The following is a 19,034-nucleotide window of genomic DNA, read 5'->3' on the forward strand; positions in this document are numbered from 1 at the left end:
ACAGATGAGGGAAATCATTTGGTACTTGTCTTTCTCCTCCTGGCTTATTTCACTGAGCATAATCTCATCTAGTTCCATCCATGTTGTTGCAAATGATAGCATTTGTTTTCTTCTTATGGCTGAATAATATTCCACTGTGTATATGTACCACCTCTTCTTTATCCATTCATCTACTGATGGACACTTAGGTGTTTCCATGTCTTGGATATTGTAAATAGTGCTGCAATAAACATAGGGGTGCATATGTCTTTTTGAATCTGAGATCTTGTTTTCTTTGGGTAAATTCCTAGGAGTGGAAATCCTAGGTCAAATGGTATTTCTATTTCTAGTTTCTTGAGGAACATCCATACTGCTTTCCACAATGGTTGAACTAGCTTACATTCCCACCAGCAGTGAAGGAGGGTTCCCCTTTCTCCACATCCTCACCAGCAGTTGTAGTTCCTTGCCTTTTTGATGTCGGCCATCCTAATGGGTGTGAGGTGGTATCTCAATGCGGTTTTAATTAGGATTTCCCTGACAATTAGCGATGTGGAGCATCTTTTCATGCCTGTTGGCCATCTGAATTTCTTCTTTGGAGAAGTGTCTGTTCAGATCTTCCGCCCATTTTTTAATTGGGTTATTTGCTTTTTGGGTGTTGAGGCATGTGAGTTCTTTATATATTTTGGATGTTAACCCTTGTTGGATATATCATTTATGAATACATTCTCCCATACTGTAGAATGCCTTTTTGTTCTATTGATGGTGTCCCTTGCTATACAGAAGCTTTTTTACTTTGATGTAGTCACACATGTTCATTTTTGCTTTTGTTTTCCTTTCCCGAGGAGATGTGTTCAAGGAAAAGTTGATCATGTTTATATTCAGGAGATTTTTGCGTATGTTTCCTTCTATGATTTTTATGGTTTCATGACTTACATTCAAGTCTTTGATCCATTTCAAGTTAGATAGTTATCCAGTTTCATCCTCTTGCATGTAGCTGTCCAGTTATGCCAACACCAGTTGTTGAACAGGCTATCATTTCCCCATTGTATATCCATGGTTCCTTTATCGTACATTAATTGACCATATATGCTTGGATTTATATCTGGGCTTTCTATTCTGTTCCACTGGTCTATGGCTCTGGTTCTTGTGCCAGTACCAAATTGTCTTGATTACTGTGGCTTTGTAGTAGAGCTTGAAGTTGGGAAGAGAGATCCCCCCTGCTTTATTCTTACTTCTCAAGATTGCTTTGGCTATTGGGGTCTTTTGTGGTTCCATATGAATTTTAGAACTATTTTCCAGTTTGTTGAAGAATGCTGTCGATATTTTGATAGGGATTGCATTGAATCTGTAGATTGCTTTAGGCAGGATGGCCATTTTGAAAATACTAATTCTTCCTAGCCAAGAGCATGGGATGAGTTTCCATTTATTGGTGTCCTCTTTAATATCTCTCATGAGTGTCTTGTAGTTTTCAGGGTATAGGTCTTTCACCTCCTTGGTTAGGCATTTTATTCTTTTTGACATAATTGTGAATGGAATTGTTTTCCTGATTTCTCCTTCTGCTATTTCATCATTAGCATATAGGAATGTCACAGATTTCTGTGTATTGATTTTCTATCTTGCAATTTTACTGAATTCAACTATTAGTTCTAGTAGTTTTGGGGTGGATTCTTTGAGTTTTTTATGTACAATATCATATCATCTGCAAACAATGACAGTTTAACTTCTTTCTTAGCAATCTGGATGCATTTTATGTGTTGTCTGATTGTTATGGCTAAGACCTCCAATACTACACTGAATAAAAGCAGGGAGAGTGGGTATCCTTGTCTTGTTCCTGATATTAAAGGAAAAGTTTCCAGCCTCTCACTATTAGGTATGATGTTGGCTGTGGGTTTATTATATATGGCATTTATTATATTGGGTACTTGCCCTCTATATTGGTATATAGGGTAAATATATAGGGTAAATGCCCTCTCATTTTGTTGAGAGTTTTTATCATCAATGGGTGTTGAATTTTGTCAAATGCTTTTCCAGAATGTATGGAGATGATCATGTGGTTTTTGTCCTTCTTTTTGTTGATGTGGTGGATGATGTTGATGGATTTTCAAATGTTGTACCATCCTTGCATCCCTGGGATGAACTCCACTTGATCATGGTGTATGAGCCTCTTGATGCATTTTTGAATTTGGTTCGCTAATATTTTGTTGAGTATTTTTGCATCTATGTTCATCAAGGATATTGGTCTGTAATTTTCTTTTTTTGTGGTGTCATTGCCTGGTTTTGGTATTAGAGTGATGCTGACCTCATAGGATGAGTTTGGAAGTATTCCCTCCTCTTCTACTATTTAGGAAACTTCAAGGAGGTGGATATTAGGTATTCACTAAATGTTTGATAAAATTTAGCATTGAAGCCATCTGGTCCAGGGGTTTTGTTCTTAGTTTTTGATTACCAATTCAATCTCACTGTCGGTAATTGGTCTGTTCAGATTTTCTGTTTCTTCCTGGGTCTGCCTTCAAGGTAGTATTTTTCTAGAAAGTTGTCTACTTCTTCTAGGTTATCCAGTGTGTTAGCATGTAATTTTTCATAGTATTCTCTCATAATTCTTTTTATTTCTGTGGTGTCCATAGTGATTTTTCCTTTCTTATTTCTGATTCTGTTTATGTGTTTAGGCTCTTTTTTTCTTAATAAGACTGGCTAGGGGTTTATCTATTTTGTTTATTTTCTCAAAGTATCAGCTCCTGCTTTCATTGATTCTTTCTATTGTTTTATTATTATCAATTTTATTTATTTATGCTCTAATCTTTATTATGTCCCTTCTTCTATTGACTTTGGTCCTCATTTGTTCTTCTTTTTCTGGTTTAATTGTGAGTTTAGACTGTTCATATGGGATTGTTCTTCTTCCCTGAGGTAAGTCTGTATTGCAATATACTTTCCTCTTAGCCCGGCCTTCACTGCATCCTACAGATTTTGTAGTGTTGAGCCATTGTTGTCATTTGTCTACATATATTGCTTGATCTCTTTGAATTTGGTCATTGATCCATTGATTCTTTAGGAGCATGTTGTTAAGCTTCCATGTGTTTATGGGCCTTTTTGTTTTCTTTGCATAATTTATTTCTAGTTTCATAACTTTGTGGTCTGAGAAGCTAGTTGGTACAATTTCAATCCTTTTGAATTTACTGAGGCTCTTTTTGTGGCCTAGTATATGATCTAGTCTTGAAAATGTTCCATATGCACTTGAGCAGAATGTGTATCCTGCTGCCTTTGGGTGGAGTGTTCTGTAGAAGTCTGTTAGGTCCATCTGTTCTAATGTGTTGTTCAGGGCTTCCGTCTCCTTATTTACTTTCTGTCTTTGGTTGATCTGTCCTTTGGAGTGAGTGGTGAATGGTATGTTGAAGTCTCCTAAAATGAATGCATTGCATTCTATTTCCCCCTTTAATTCTGTTAGTATTTGTTTCACATATTTGGGTGCTTCTATGTTGGGTGCATAGATATTTATAATGGTTATATCATCTTGTTGGACTGACCCCTTTATCATTATATAATGTCTTTCTTTGCCTCTTGTTACTTTCTTTGTTTTGAAGCCTATTTTATCTGATACAGTATAGCAACTCTAGCTTTTTTCTCCCTATTGCTTGCATGGAATATATTTTTCCATCCCTTCACTTTTAGTCTGTGTATGTCTTTGGGTTTGAAGAGAGTCTCTTGTAGGCTGTATATAGATGGATCTTGCTTTTTTATCCATTCTGTAACTCTACATCTTTCAATTGGTACATTCATTCCATTTATGTTAAGGATGATTATCAATAGATATGTACTTATTGCCATTGCAGGCTTTAGATTCATGGTTACCAAAGGTTCAAGGGCAGTTTCTTAACAGTCTAACTTAACTCACTTAGTACACTATCATAAATACAATCTAAAGTTTCTTTTATTTCCCTCCTTTTTCTTCCTCCTCTACTCTTTATATATTAAGTATCATATTCTGTACTCTGTCTATCCCTTGACTTTGGAGGTAGTTGATTTAATTTTGCATTTGCTTAGTAATTAACTTCTACTTTTTTTTACTGTGGTTTTATTACCTCAGGTGACAGCTATTTAGCTTTAGGGACACTTCCATCCAGAGAAGTCCCTCCAACATACACTGTAGAGATGGTTTGTGGGAGCTAAATTCTCTCAGCTTTTGCTTATCTGGAAATTGTTTAATCCCTCCTTCAACTTTAAATGATAATCTTGCCAGATAGAGTATTCTTGGTTTGAGGCCCTTCTGTTTCATTGCATTAAATATATCATGCCACTCCCTTCTGGCCTGTAAGGTTTCTGTTGGGAAGTCTGATGATAGCCTGATGGGTTTTCCTTTGTATGTGGTCCTTTTTCTCTCTGGCTGCTTTTAATGCTCTGTCCTTATCCTTGATCTTTGCCATTTTAATTATTATGCCTTGGTGTTGTCTTCCTTGGCTCCCTTGTGTTGGGAGATCTGTGCATCTCCATGGCCTGAGAGACTATCTCCTTCCCCAGATTGGGGAAGTTTTCAGCAATTACCTCCTCAAAGACACTTTCTATCCCCTTTTCTCTCTCTTCTTCTTCTGGTACCCTTATAATATGAATAATGTTCCGTTTGGCTTGGTCACACAGTTCTGTCAATATTCTTTCATTCTTAGAGATACTTTTTTCTCTTTGTGCTTCAGCTTCTTTGTAGTCCTGTTCTCGAATTTCTATCTCATTTACTATCTCCTCTGCTTCTAATCTGCTTTTAAATCCCTCCATTGTACATTTCATTTTGGATGCTGTAATTTTCAAAGTTTCTATCTCATTCTTGAATTCCTCCCTCAGTTCCTGAATATTTTTCTGTAGCTCCATGAGCATGTTTATGATCTTTATTTTGAACTCTCATTCCGGAAGTTTGGTGAGTTCAGTTGCACTTGGCCCTCTTTCTGGTGTTTGTGGGATTTTGGTTTTAACCATGTCCCTTTTACATTTCATTTGTGTAGGTGGCCCCTCTGATGTCCAGAAGCTCTACCCTCTGGAACTGTTCACATGGCGATGGCAGGAGTCGCAGGCAAGCAACGCTGATACCTGTTGGGAGGAAAGAGCTCTTTCCTGCTTCCTGACTGCAGTGCCTGCCTCCACTGCCAAGACCAGAGAGCGAAAAGTGCAGGAAGGATCCTCTATGCTATTTACTTGTAGCTGCCATAGGGGTGGCCGCCCTCTGGCTGGCCTGGTGCAAGGTGGAGGCAGCTGGTTTGTGAGCCAGTGCTGGCCATGAGGGAAGAGCAGCAGGCTGTGTATCACCTTTGTGGGCCTCATAGCTGCATTGCCAACCAGGGGGATGGAGCGCCTGAAGCTCCTGAAAGTTCCCAACCCGCTGGGTTGAGTACACTGGGACAATTTTGTCCACCTGTCCTTTCTCCTGAACAGCAAGCTCTGTGCAATCCTTAACCCTTTAGCAGACCCTCTCACTATTAGGAAGTCTGTCAGACTGTCCACCTTTCTTTTGTCCTAGAGTGGCCAGTTGTGGGTACCTGTTCTCCACAAGTGGCTAGATCTCAGTCTCTCCAAGTATTCCACCTGTCTTAGCTTTCCAACTCCACTAATCTCCAGAGCACCAAGTAATGTAGGTTTGTGCTCCCAAAGCACATCTCCAGGGCTAGGTGTTCAGCAGTCCTAGGCCTCCACCCACTCCCTGTTCTGTTTCTCTTCCTCCCACCAGTGAACTGGGGTGTGAGAAGGGCTTGGGTCCCCCCAGATGGCAGCTTTGGTACTTTACCCTTTCCCATGAGATCTGCTCTTTTCTCCAGGTGTAGGCAGTCTGCCACAGCCTTCTTTCCTGTTGCTCTTTCAGGATTAGTTGTATTTGCTATATTTTCATATTATATGTGGTTTTGGGAGAAGGTTTCTGTATCACTGCTCATGCTGCCATCTTTAAGCAAATCCAAGGGCTTAGAATTTAAGCACTGAAGTATATAGACCTCATTCTGTTCTAAATTAATTTGAAGGTAGATCATAAGGGAAAAAACATATGTAAGATGATAAAGTAAAAATCGAAGTTCATTTTTTAAAAAAAGGAAAGGAGTAAAGGCTTAAGAAATAAGGGTTATACAAAAATGCAGCCATCGGTACCCCACACATTTGCAATTGGAAAGCCAGAAACTTAGCTCCAAGTTTCTACCAGCCAACTAGAAGCAAGAAAGCTGGTCAGTTACATTAGAGCAGGAAGAGCAAGCCAAATGCTCAGGAGAAGCCAGCACCCTGACAGGAGACCAGAAAGAGGTTTCTCCTACCAGTCTTCAGAAGAAGGTGTGAGTTACCCATGCCCTCTTCGGGCAGGCAGGGCCAACTGCAGCACCCCTCTGTGCAGCCAGTACATCAACCACAGGACAGAAGTGAGGGCTCAGGTGGTACCGCTGGAGTTGGACACCCCACCAGTCAGCTTAACCCAGCAGCTTGTGCAATGTAGATGGGCCATGCATGATGTTCAACAACTTGCCACAAATCTTCCTTCTCTAAGACTACTTTTTAACAAAGACAGAGGCAAAGATAAGATCATACTACCTGATAAATACCTGGACTACCACTATTCAATGATACCAATTACAAGCAGAATCAAAGGTATTGACCAGCTATCAACATTGGTGGCCAAGGGACAAGGGTCATGTTCTATTTTTCCTCCCTAACCCCAGCATCTAACAATGGTGGCTCTCAGCCCTATCAGACTATTGTCCCTTTACACTGACATTTTAAAATTCCCCCCTCCCCTATCCTGAAATTAAATAGATAATATAACCTTACCCCCAAATTTATATAACCCTATCCTTACATATTTCAAAAAATAAAAATACTCTAAAATATAAAGCAAATGGAAAGTAACTGATGTCAATATATAAAACCTTTTCCTTAACTACCCTAGAAGATACAAGGACATACATAGTCAGATTTTTTGCAATTACTGCATTTTAGAGAAAATACAAAAAACAAAAGTCAGAATCTATCCTCAGATTTAGTACAGGAATATTCAAGAATAAGAATGTGCCCTAGTATCCAAACCTGTGTTTATTATTAGGATTTGCTAACAAATCTGACTTATTTGATTATGGAAAAGGGCAAAGAACCTGCCCTGAAGTAGAGGTTGCATGCCCAGATAAACTGCCAAGTTGGAGAAAATGAGAAAATATCCTCCTGCAAAAGGAGTTGGGTGTTTTTTCCAAGTGCAGCTTCAACACAATTCTATGTGTTACAATGTGGAACAGAGTAATGACAATGTATTATTTAAAAATACCTCTTGTTGTGGACTCCCATCAGGACTGTGAGCCTCTGAGCAAGACAACGTGGGTCGGTAGGACTGGACCCTGAAGAGCATCCAGCATCCCCTGCCCCTCATTTCTACATGCCAGTGGTGGTCCCCAGACCTTAAACAATACACCTTTACAATCCCCATTGTCTTTAAAACCCACTGGCCCAGCACGGAGTAGAGGCTTCACAAAGGTGGAAGAAGCTACAGAACAAGTGTTTGACGAAGGACTGAATGGAATGAACAAACCAAACTTGGCAATGAGGCGAGCGCTCTGTGTGTGCAGGAGAACGCCCTGAAGATGAGGAATGTGGGAGGGCCTGGCCCAGGGCTGGCAAACAGCCCTCAGTAAATGCTAGTGGAATAAAAGTTGGAAACACAGGAACTCTGTTTGGACACTGTCAGAGGACCCACAAGCCCAGTCCTCGCCCTGCGTCTCCTCAGCACCTCTCAGTACGTAGCTACTCTCACCCACAGGCCTGACCTTGCCTCCAAGTCCCCTGGTTCCTTCTTTCACCACACGCTTCAAGCACCAGCAAACAGATACGTCCTGAGCACTTTCTGGGTTCCCCAAGTATGGAAGGAGCATGTGTACCTTCTTCGGTTTCTGCAACACTAGAGGGCACATCTGGTCCTTCCTCTGTCCTGGCTTCTTGTTCTTCAAGAACCTAAGAAAGGAAGAAAAGAAAAAAAAAGTCACTGAAAACCACTTAAGGCTTTCAAGATGCAACTAAGAGATGAAAATCACAATCAAGGATCTTGGTGCTGGGACAGGCCAGATACATGGCTTGGGGAGGTCAGGAAAGAGGGTGAGTAAAGCTGCTGGGAGAACACGTGGACAGCACCCCAGGACGACAATGAGAGCCATGTTGGGTGGGGTGGGGAGGTCGTTTAGGGAGGGGACGGACTCAGAGGCCCTCACCACATCCTCCAAAACAAGAATATGAGGGGCAGGCAAGCCTACAGCCGTCAGAGCCCCCAGGACCCCAAGGCATGTTTCTAAGCTCAGTTTATCAATGACTTGCTCTTGACTACTTCAGAGCAACCTCCTGAGACCAGAGCAAACAGAGCACAAAAATAGGCACAATTTACCGAACCATAAAAGGGCAGGGCAAAGGAAATGTCCCACAATGCCCTCAGTAACTGTTAGCTGCCGCAGCCTTACCCCAGGACACAGCAGTCTCTTCCCCAGGGCCCACTGGGGAAGTGATGCGTGGGCTGGATCGGCTGGGTATTGGGATGAACTGAGGCGAGGACAGCAGGCCTGGGCTTAGAAAAGGGCTCCGCACACAGGCGGAAGCCTAAAACAACCACTTAGACAGCCCCATGTGCTCACCTGGGGTTGGCCTTAACCCCGAACCGTAGTCTTTCAACAGTATTACAATTGCTAAGCCCAGGTGTCAAAGGCATCAGGCATGTTGGCTTCTGATTACAAAATAAAACCTGAAATAAGGAAATACTTTTTTCTTGTAAACAGGGTGTGTTAACACAATTTTTATTCTTATAAGTAATTTTGGATGCACCTTTCAAACACTTAAATTTCCTAGCTGCCTTATTAATTTTAGCCAAGTTCTAGAACTAAATTCTCAACATTGATGTTATAACAGAAAAAGCTTTGTTATGAGGATAGAAATAAGATATGATGAAAAGACATAGCTAAGATTTTGTCTATTATTTAGCACCAGCCTGTCATTTTTTTCCATATTTATTGTCAGTTAACAGCCCACCAGTATCAGCTGAAACACAGCCTGATGACATGAATCTTCTACAACTCTCGACAATTATGGCTTCAGAAACAGGTTATCTGAATGGCTTTTGTATATGGTAAAGTAAACTCAGTTTTCTGCAGCAAGGTTCCACTGTAGTTGTTCTAGAAGGCTGCAGATAACTGAGGAATGCCCAAACCCTGAGACTGAAGATTCCGGACAAGACTGAGAAAATGCTGTGGTTCACTAATAAATTTGTCAGATCAAAGTCATCATCCATAGTTATTACATAAAAATAGTTTTTAGACTTCTAAGATTTAATAACAATGAATACATTATTACAATACAAAATGTCATATTAATCCCCAAATGATGAAGCTTTCACATGGACAACCTACATAACAACTACCACCTGCCTACATTTAAGATAATATCTATACCTTAATAAAAAATTTAAAATAAAAAATGAAAAAAAAGATAATATCTAATAAAGTAAGCAGTACCACAAAAACACTTCAGTATTCTTGAATACTACAAAAACATCTTGTTGGAAGGTAAGAATTAATGACTTTAGATGTCTAGTAAAGTTCTGGATCCAATTCCAAAGTATGGGGCAGGAGAGGCCCCACCAAGGAGCAGTTCTCTGATACCAGCTGGGCATCCTGCATTTTAACTCAATTCTGAAGATGGCACATGATTCCACAGGTTAAGGATCAGTCCTATAAGAAGGCCCAACCCCAAAACTTCAGATGCCAATCACAAGTCCAGATTGTCACTGGTGCTTCTGACCCACTGGCTACAAATTGGAGGTTCCCAAGACCCCCTTAGGACCTGGACTTCAGACACCAGTTACAAGTCCGTACTTCTGACAAACTGGCTATAAATCAGAAGTTCCTATAACCTTCTCCTTGGGTTCCATTAATTTGCTAGAGCAGCTCACAGACCTCAGAGAAACATTTGACTTATTAGATTACTGGTTTATTAAAAAAGGATCTAAATCAGGAATAACCAGACAGAAAAAATGTACAGGGCAAAGTATGAGGAAAGGGCGTGGAGCTTTCATGCTCTCTCCAGGCACACCACCCACCCAGCACCTCCACGTGTTCACCAACCCAGAAGCTCTCTGAACCCTTTCGGGCTTTTATGAAGGCTTCCTTACATAGGCATGACTGGATCAATCAAGGCCCGTGGTTGAGTGAATTTCATCTCCTCTCCCCTTCCCAGAGTCAGGGAGTGGGAATGAAAATTCTATCTGTCTAATCACACAGGGGTCTCCACTGCCAACTAACCCCCATTCTTAGATGGGGTCCAAAAGTCACCTCATTAACAGAACAAAGACACCTTTACCTCTCCCAGCACTCAGGGAATCCAAAGGGTTTGAGAGCTGTGAGCCAGGAACCATGGGCCAAAACCCAATATATGTATTCTAAGTCACATGATGTCCTAACGAATCTCAGCCCTATTACCTTCTTGGCCTCCCTACTCACTACCCAGCCTCACAACTCAGGGTCAGAAGAAAAAAGTAGTGCTGACACATAGAACACAAGGCCATTCCACAAACCCATTCTCTTATCTAGTGTTTTTCATAAAATGACAATCTCCAAGAAACTGGGAAGATATCTCCATTAGGTCTTTGTTACTGTAGAGTTCACTACAATAGATTATTGAAGCTTCCCCAAGGGCATCAGTATTATTCCATATGAGAAATCACAAATCCAGACTAAGTAGTTGGAGGTTTTTATAATGAAACAAATGTTCCTATTTCTTGCTACACAGAGAGCATGCTCTACCCTTCTCAGGAGTTTTGTCAGCAGTGCCGTGCCGCAGTCTGAGCAGCTCCTGAGAGCACAGGTGGCTGAACTCTGCCCCCCTGTGAAAGTGCACAGGGCTCATCCTGAGCAATGTTGCTGGGCTAGGCTAAGCCTCAGCCCCGGGACACAGCCTCCCCTGGGGGCCTGGGTAAGAAGCTACCATTTGGCTAAAGGCTTGAGGATCTCTAAATGCAAAGAAATTAGAGGCTATGTTTCCTAAAACCCAACCAAGGATGGTAGTTCATACTCTAAAGAGCATGTTTCATTTTAATTGTTTAAAAATAACCCTATATGGAGTAAGCCAATAATCTTTGATAGGTAGTATTTTGGGCTAAACCTTTAATGATACGAAGCAAACATTTTACAGAGCCAAAACTGTGATAAGTGACAATACCAGTTTTGTAAACCGACTGTTGCCTTTGTTACAGCCTCTGCAGTCATGAAGCATCCGCCTCCTGGGTGCCTGGAGAGCACAAGGAGTCACAGGATCTGAGGAGGGAGCCCCCTGGACCCTGAGCACTGACAACTTGATGGAATCAAGCTAACATTTTGCTTAACAATTTAAATTTGTAAATATTCCTCATATTCTTTTGGGTTCTATAAAAATAAATAAAAATAACAAAGATAAACCATTTTAACCCCTGAGACAGGACTTCTCAGCACTCAAAGCTAGTGTTTGGATCATGGTGGGAGGGGAAAAAAAACCTCTTTGAAAAAGAGCTGGTTTCAAATAGCCCGCCTCATTCAAGAAGAAGCCATATGCGGGGACAAATCCTTAACTACATCTGAGCCTTAAGAAACCTCAAAAGTAGATATTGTATATGTAAAATAACCACAGGTACAACTGCTTTAGATAATTATAATATAATCAGTAAATAGAAAATATCTGATACTAGACTATTAAAATCCAACACTGGTGATACTACCTCCTGAAATAACAGCACACAAACTACTCTCTTCTATGGTCAAACTCCTGTATTATAATCTTCATTCTAATGATGCAACAGTCTCCAAGTCCACATTTCCCAACACTGTATTAGAAAAAAGAAAGTACTACCCCCAAAACACTGTTCCCCAAATAATGAGTTTGCTGTCTGCACTTCAAGAAGGGTGAGTTATTATATACCAGAATGAAGGGACACAAACCTTGATGAGAAAGGCTCTATCCCAAAAGTATTTCCTGAAGAGTTTAATATCTGCCTCCAATAAATGCTCGGCTGTGTGGTTAAATGTCAGGGTCAGCGTTTCTGAGGAGTGAACATACTGCAGGAAGGCATCTTCGCTGAGCTGCACCCGAGAGAAGCCTGGGGAACGTTTTTCCTGGAAACTGAAACATCACAAATCAAAACCCAATGCCAGCTTCAGAGACACCCACCCCCAAGATCTCACTACCCTCAGTGCCACTGATATTACAAACCCAACTGGCAAAATGGCCCCCGAAAGCCACCTGGCTGACGACAAGTGTGTAAGATCATGTAAACAGATCCTAATAAAGCAGCTTTCTTTTTCCACCTGGATATGTCAACTGAAAAGTCATTCACATATATTATGTACTTTAAAGATTTATCTAACTAATGAAACTACTGACTTTCACACATAGTGCTTTACCTCAATGTTTCATTCTTCTTTTAATCTGAAGAGGTGCTTCTCACTTTAATTGAGCCACATGCAATAGAATAATTAGCTGGCAGCCAACAGTTTATTAGGTGATTACAGTGGAAAACAGATATGATCTCCAGGGAGCATGGTGAGGTTTAGATGGTACAAACAAGTGAGATACTCAAGACACATGGGTCTGTTATTGTAAATCATCTTCTCATGTAAATTAAAACATGCAAAAATGCGACTGTGCTGTATCCTTGAATACACTCTAAGGAACAATATTCCTAAGCAAAATTCTTGAATATCAGCTTATTTTCTCTTCTATTTTGGCTAACTTCACACTTATTAGCTATACATAGGTTTCATGGTTGGTATCATAATATTTTGTATGGTTTATAAGGTCATGCAGTAGCAAAGAACAAAATCCTGCTATTTTGAAATAACATGGATGGTTATTATGCTCAGTGAAATAAGCCAGGCAGAGACAAAACAAAACAAAATGAACAAAGTGGCAGTAGACAGAAACACTATGGCTGAGTGACTGGTGACATGAGGGAGGGCCTGGGAGGGAGGGTGGGGAAGGGGAGAGGGATAGAGGGGCACAAAAATTCTCAATCATAATATAAGTTAGTCACGGAGATGGTAGTACATCATAGAGAATATAGTCAGTGATTCTGTAACATCTTCCTATGTTGACAGATAGTAGCTGCACTAGTGGGGATGAGGATTTTATAATATGGGGAACTGCTGAACCACTGTGTTGTATACTTGAAACCAATTTAAGAGTGTATATCAACTATACTTCAATTAAAAAACACTTTAAAAGATTAATTTAGAAGAAAAGAAGCCTCAGGAGGAAAATGCTAGTACTTTCAGACCACAGCCACGTAAGCACGTTGTCTCATCCCCACAGACCCCTCACCTCACAGAATCAGCTCTCTGTCTCTTTCCTCTTCTTCCATGACCTCATTTTGTTAGTATTTGCTTTACAATAATATGGTATACTTCCAATCAAGTAAACAGTATCTCCACCATAAGGAGTACAAAAAGAGAACCATCAAAGCACTTATACGCTAAGGTTTAGGGTATCTCCAAAAATTCTTTACACTAATTACCAGCAGGGACTCCAGAATCTCCTAGAAAACAATGCCCCATGCCAACAACAAGCTGCTGAAGTAAATGGACTCTGAGGCTAAGCAATAAAATTGTTACTTAGGAAATGGAAGCTCCACCACATAGACAGAATTTAGCTTACAATCTACTTCTAATCCCATCCGTGAATGGATTAGATATGTAAGTTTTTAAAACATTGTAATATCTTCTGGTCTTAGACAAAGCACAAAAATACAAAACTACCAAAATGAAGAAATTCACCTTCAGGACCTTGATGTGACACTGAACTATCTGCAATGACTAAGTCCAAGTTCAAGTCTAACTAGTCAAGAACGTAAGGTCATGTTAGAGCAAAGGAAAGGGCAATTCCTCCTAGATGGGCTCTTCACTGCCTGGGGGTCAGTCATCTGACCAAATGAGAACAAAAATAAATGGAAAACTCTGATTTCTACTCCAATGTCCCCCTTATGTACTATACAGCCATAAATTAATTACAGTGTACATGTGAACAACATGGGTTTGAATTGCACAGGTCCCTTAACTGAAAATTTTTTCAATACATTGGAAAATATTTGGAGTTTGCACTGATTTGAACATTTTCTTTTCTCTACCTCACTTTATTACAAGAATACAGTACATAATACATTTAACATACAAATATGTGTGAAGGCTTCCAGTCAACAGTAAGCTATTTAGTAGTTACGTTTGGGGGAGTCAAGAGTTATATAAAGATTTTTGACTGTGTAGGAGGTCAATTTTTTCCATAATGCTTGGAAGACTTTATAGAAACAGATTGAGAGAGAATCTCTCTGTGAAGTAGTCATACTTACTTTGTGAGGTCTTCAAGCAGCTGGACATGTCCGCCATGTAAAGCCAAGTCTAATGGTGTGGCACCCTCTTCATTGGGCAAAGCCAAGGCCCGGATGCCCCCAGGGAGACACAAGAGGAGCTGGCAGAGCTTAGTGAGATCCCACCTCACAGCCAGGTGTAGAAGAGACTCTCTGTATAGAGAAACTGAAAGAAAAAGATGTATTAGTCCCTCCACTTACAAAGTCTATCAGATATTTTATCAAAGAGACATATATTTAGACATAAGAATGTAGAAGCTGGAAGAACCATCAAAGGTATCTAATCCAAACACGTCATTTGACAGCTGTGGAGAAGTCCAGGGATTCACCCAAGGTTAGGCAGCCAGTAGGTGTCAGAGCCAGGTCCACCTGCCACTGGTACAATGTTGTTTACACTGCCTCCCCATCCCATCCCATCCCCTTTCACTCATGTGCAGTGAAGTCACCCAAGGAAAACAAGGGCTAGGAGCAGACCATCCTTTGGAAACAGACACTATCAAGTCCCAAAGTGCCCTTCAAGGTGACGCTGCTACCCCAGCAGGGCAGGCTCCTGGGGACTGAGACAACAAAGGGGCCTCCATTTCCATTCTTCATGCTCAGAGGTTCTCCTTCGCTGATGAGAATCGGGGACAGAAATGGTCTTCATATGTCCAGACAACTTGAAACCAACTTTCTCCAACCTCCTGAAGGTGCTCTGGCCCATCTCTGGGGTCCCTAGTATTATTTCAGTACTGCCAAAGGCACACCAGTGCTTTACTTGCACAGCACGGCCTGTGCCTTTCGCACCTTGGCAGGGGGCTTGCAGTTGGCCTGGGTCTGGGTTTTCATTCTGATGTTTGCTGCTCTACATGATGGTTGTTTCTTGATTGTTTAATCATGAAACAGGCTGGGGTGGGCGGGTCCTTGAAGTTTTTAATTTCTGACACCTAGTGTAGTATCTAACAAACTTAAATTATTTGGTATTGGTGAAGTTGAATGGCCAACTGCCTGTTAAATATCAATTCTTTGTATATGTTACCTAATTGAGTTTTTAAACCTGTATTTCTACTGCAATGACTCAGTGCCCAGAACACAGCTGGCCTGTGATAAACATTACACTGGAAATATGTTAAAGTATAAATCTGCTTGCATTTAAAAAAGCTTAGGCCCATGAACTCCACAGACACCAAGACATACCTTATAACAAGCCTAATCTTCAACTAAACATGAAAATCTTAACACTCAAGATCTGTTCAAATAAGCATCCAGTAAGAATTCGCATTCTTCATCCCTCCAGGTAAGTGGTGTTATTGGCTGTGTTTGTGATCTGACAGAGCCCAGATATGGCTGCACCCCAGTGGAGTGGAGGTCCTGAGAGCAACGGTGCCTGGCATGTAAATGCGCTGTAAATATTTGCTTATTGAATGAATGAATAAATGACCAGTGGCTCTTTCCCCGATGAGTACCCCTGAAAGTCAGCTCTCAATGTATGGCTGCCGCTGCTCAGTGGAGCATCTTCATTCTTAGCTCTGCCTCTGATACCTCTTGACTAAAATCTGTGAACAGAAACTCGGATTTCCACACACAGCCTGAATGCTGAAAACAAAAATACCTACTTCTCCTCACAGTTCACTGTCTACATTAACGTGATTATACTATTCCATTGTCTTCATTAACATAACTTTACCCGTCAAGGAGACTCCTGCCAAGGTGAATGACTTTTCATTATAAGAACTTCCTTCAAAACCCAGCAACCTCAGTAGGAAGCATCAACCTGTGCTGTAAGCACTAAAACTACTCGGGAACTATTTCAGCACCACCCTTGTCCAGTCCTACTAAAACTCCCCTCCTGCCCACCCCTCCCCATCACCTCACCCCCATATTAAAAGACCCACATTAAATTAAACTTCAGGTTCTCAATAAATTCTAACCTTGCCTTTCCCCCAGCAGGAAGCTGCTAAGGCTCCATGGCGGCAGAATCCTCCCTCATTAGGCTAGGCAGTAACTCAGCTTTGTCTTACCAGCAGGCTGGGGTGACATCTGGGGAGCCAGCATCCAACAAGTCTCTGATTTTAAATAATCAGAAGGAAATACTCCACTGCACATGGATGCAAAAGAAAACTTCTTAGCTTACATCTGTGATTGGTTTGTACCACTCTTTCTTGATCTAGATAAATGAACATAAGCCTATAGCTCAAATGTGTCAATGAACACTCAGAACGAAATGCCACCAACTCCACTGGACACTTGCTCCGTCATCCACCTGTGTGATGCACCAGATGCCCCCACTCCAGTAAAACGGCATCTCAAAGGCCAAAACATCTAAAATTATACAAAGCCGTGCACCCGCACCAGACATCCATTTAAGATACTTGATATCTTCAAAAGGCTATTAAAGAATTTATTTTCAATTATTTTATCCATTAAGCTTTTGACCTTTAAACAAATTTTATTAGAAAGTAGGAATCTTATTCTTAACAGATTCCCAAAAAGTCATATTTGATAACATTTTCATTTTTTTTCCCTTCTTAAATAATAATCAGGAAGAGACTTGGTGGGATCAGCTAATAAGACACGCACACACATACACACATCCTCCCCAGCATGCCTGTCAGCATAAGATTGTAAGCAGTCACACCAGGATGGAATTTCTAAGTCACAGATCCCAGTCTGAATCTGGTGAGAAATGTCTCATGGTTCTATGAAATATGATTTACTTCCATGAAAAATAATACTAAAAGGGAATATCTAAACCCTTTGTGTTCCCTTTTAAAGTAATACCATTGATAAAGGCACATGTGGTGGTGACCATTTAAATGGCCCTCCCTACAGTGCCTGGGGAAATGCCCTAACTACCCTTAAACTTGGGGTGTCGTTCACTGTAGTCAACCTAAAGGACAGTGTGCTGGGGGAGGAGTTTCCTCCACCAGGAGTGCTTTCCAGGCCTGTTCTGCTAGACCAGCTCCCTGTCCCCTCCTTTCTAGCCCTGTCCCCACATCTTGTTCAGTGGGAGAGGGCAGCCAACAGGCAGGGCTGAATCCCTCGCTGCTGACACTCCTCTCAGAGTCCACGGCTTCCTGGGGAGGTAGGGAGGAAAGGAGATGCTAGAAGAAAACAAAAAGCTGGCGAAACAAAAAGAGCTTTCTCATTCAGCATTAAAGTTCAGAGCCTAGAATCAGGCAAACAGCTTGAAACAGGAAACATCATGGCATATATAAATAATTCTGCTTGTTATAGAGTTTCAGATTCTTAACAGCAGTCAGGAAAACAAGCTGTGGAAAAGGGTTATACAATTTGGCAGCGATGGGTGTGTTTAATTAAAATGAAAAAAAAAATTTTTTTTACCAAATAAGTGTGTTTCTTCCTGCTTAGTTGGTGCCAGGATTGTTTGAACTAATGTAACTAAAACAGAATTACTAATAATTGCTCTAATGGCAAACATTAAGAGGTGTGACCTGTAATATCGCGGGAGCAAGATCATCTAGACACAAAAGAAGTGAGCAGTGGGTGACAGTCAACGGCTTCATCACGGCAGAAAGGAGCTTCCTTTGCCCAGGCAGGGAAGGAGGCTCAAAGCCCATGCCTCTCACTCTGCCATGCCTCAGTTTCCATAAAAGGCAGTGTAATAATACCCGTGAGTTAAAAGAGGGGAACGTGACTGGAAAAGGACGGGGTACTGGAACTGACAGGATCCAGTGGTGTCTGTCTCTCCCTCTCTTATGCACCACCCCCCAGCCCCATGGTTATGTTCAAGACCCCTCCAGAACAATTAAAACAACATTTCTGGGGTGGGACCCAAGGATCAATCTTTTCTAAAGATTCCCAAGTGATTCAAATACAAAGTCAGGGTTGAGATCTGCTACTTTCAATAAATAAGTGGTTAACAAAATACATACCTATGCTTCCTTTTATACACTGTCTTACAAATCATCTCTTAAGATCTATTAGCTACGAAATTTCACCACTAAGTTAAAAAAAAAAGGTTTGTAACTTTTACCAGTTATTTTTAATCTACATTACTTGCTGGTAAGACAGGATATAGCCTTAAACATTGAACAAAATATTAAAGCTAAAATATGATGGGGACAACAATCTAGAAACAAATGATATTTTTAAACAGCAGTTAATTCATAAATACTTCTACATAAGTATTCATAAATACTTACTAATGTTTTGTAACTCCTGAGTGGAACCACTGAAATGTATCCACACTAAATTTATGAACATTTCTTTTCAATTCACATAAACCCAACTCATTAAAGTAGGTTTTATTCTGGTTTCCAAAGCCAATACACACACACATGTGTATATATATATATATATATATATATATATATATATATATATATATATATATATATATATATATATATATGTTCATGGAGGTCTCAATTTGTTCATCTAAGTCATTCATTAGACAAATACTGAATGAAACAACTACTATACACTGGCACCTGTGGAAGCAAAGATGGACATGGTCCTTATCTTTGGCAGGCATACCACCAGCCCTCTTCTGTTTGGAGTAAATATCTGGCCTGTGAACTCACTGTCTGCTGAGCTCTAAGCTTAGACACAAAGAATGTGAATAGAACTAAGGAAACAATCTGACCTACAAGGAAACTACTCTGCAGGTTAATCAACCTACACCATGCATCATGACTTGAAAATTTACATGTTTATAAAATGTCAAAAATGAGCAAAAAGCAAAGAGAAT

The 19,034-nt window shown here is 40.7% G+C and overlaps 1 protein-coding gene across 3 annotated transcripts in view; it reads right to left on the reverse strand.

Annotated features, from left to right (window-relative positions):
- Positions 1-19,034, reverse strand: part of ARHGEF28 (Rho guanine nucleotide exchange factor 28) — a 309,233-nt gene that overhangs the window by 156,279 nt on the left and 133,920 nt on the right. For all 3 annotated transcript variants that reach the window (XM_036886062.2, XM_036886063.2, XM_057494358.1), the window contains 3 exons: positions 14,324-14,507; positions 11,925-12,105; positions 7,857-7,929 (listed from right to left, as the gene is read on the reverse strand). In XM_036886062.2, the coding sequence (XP_036741957.2) occupies positions 7,857-7,929; positions 11,925-12,105; positions 14,324-14,507 (438 nt within the window). The remainder of the gene's footprint in view (positions 1-7,856; positions 7,930-11,924; positions 12,106-14,323; positions 14,508-19,034) is intronic.

The sequence above is a fragment of the Manis pentadactyla genome, chromosome 2 (genome assembly GCF_030020395.1).
Source record: "Manis pentadactyla isolate mManPen7 chromosome 2, mManPen7.hap1, whole genome shotgun sequence".
Lineage (NCBI taxonomy): Eukaryota > Metazoa > Chordata > Mammalia > Pholidota > Manidae > Manis > Manis pentadactyla.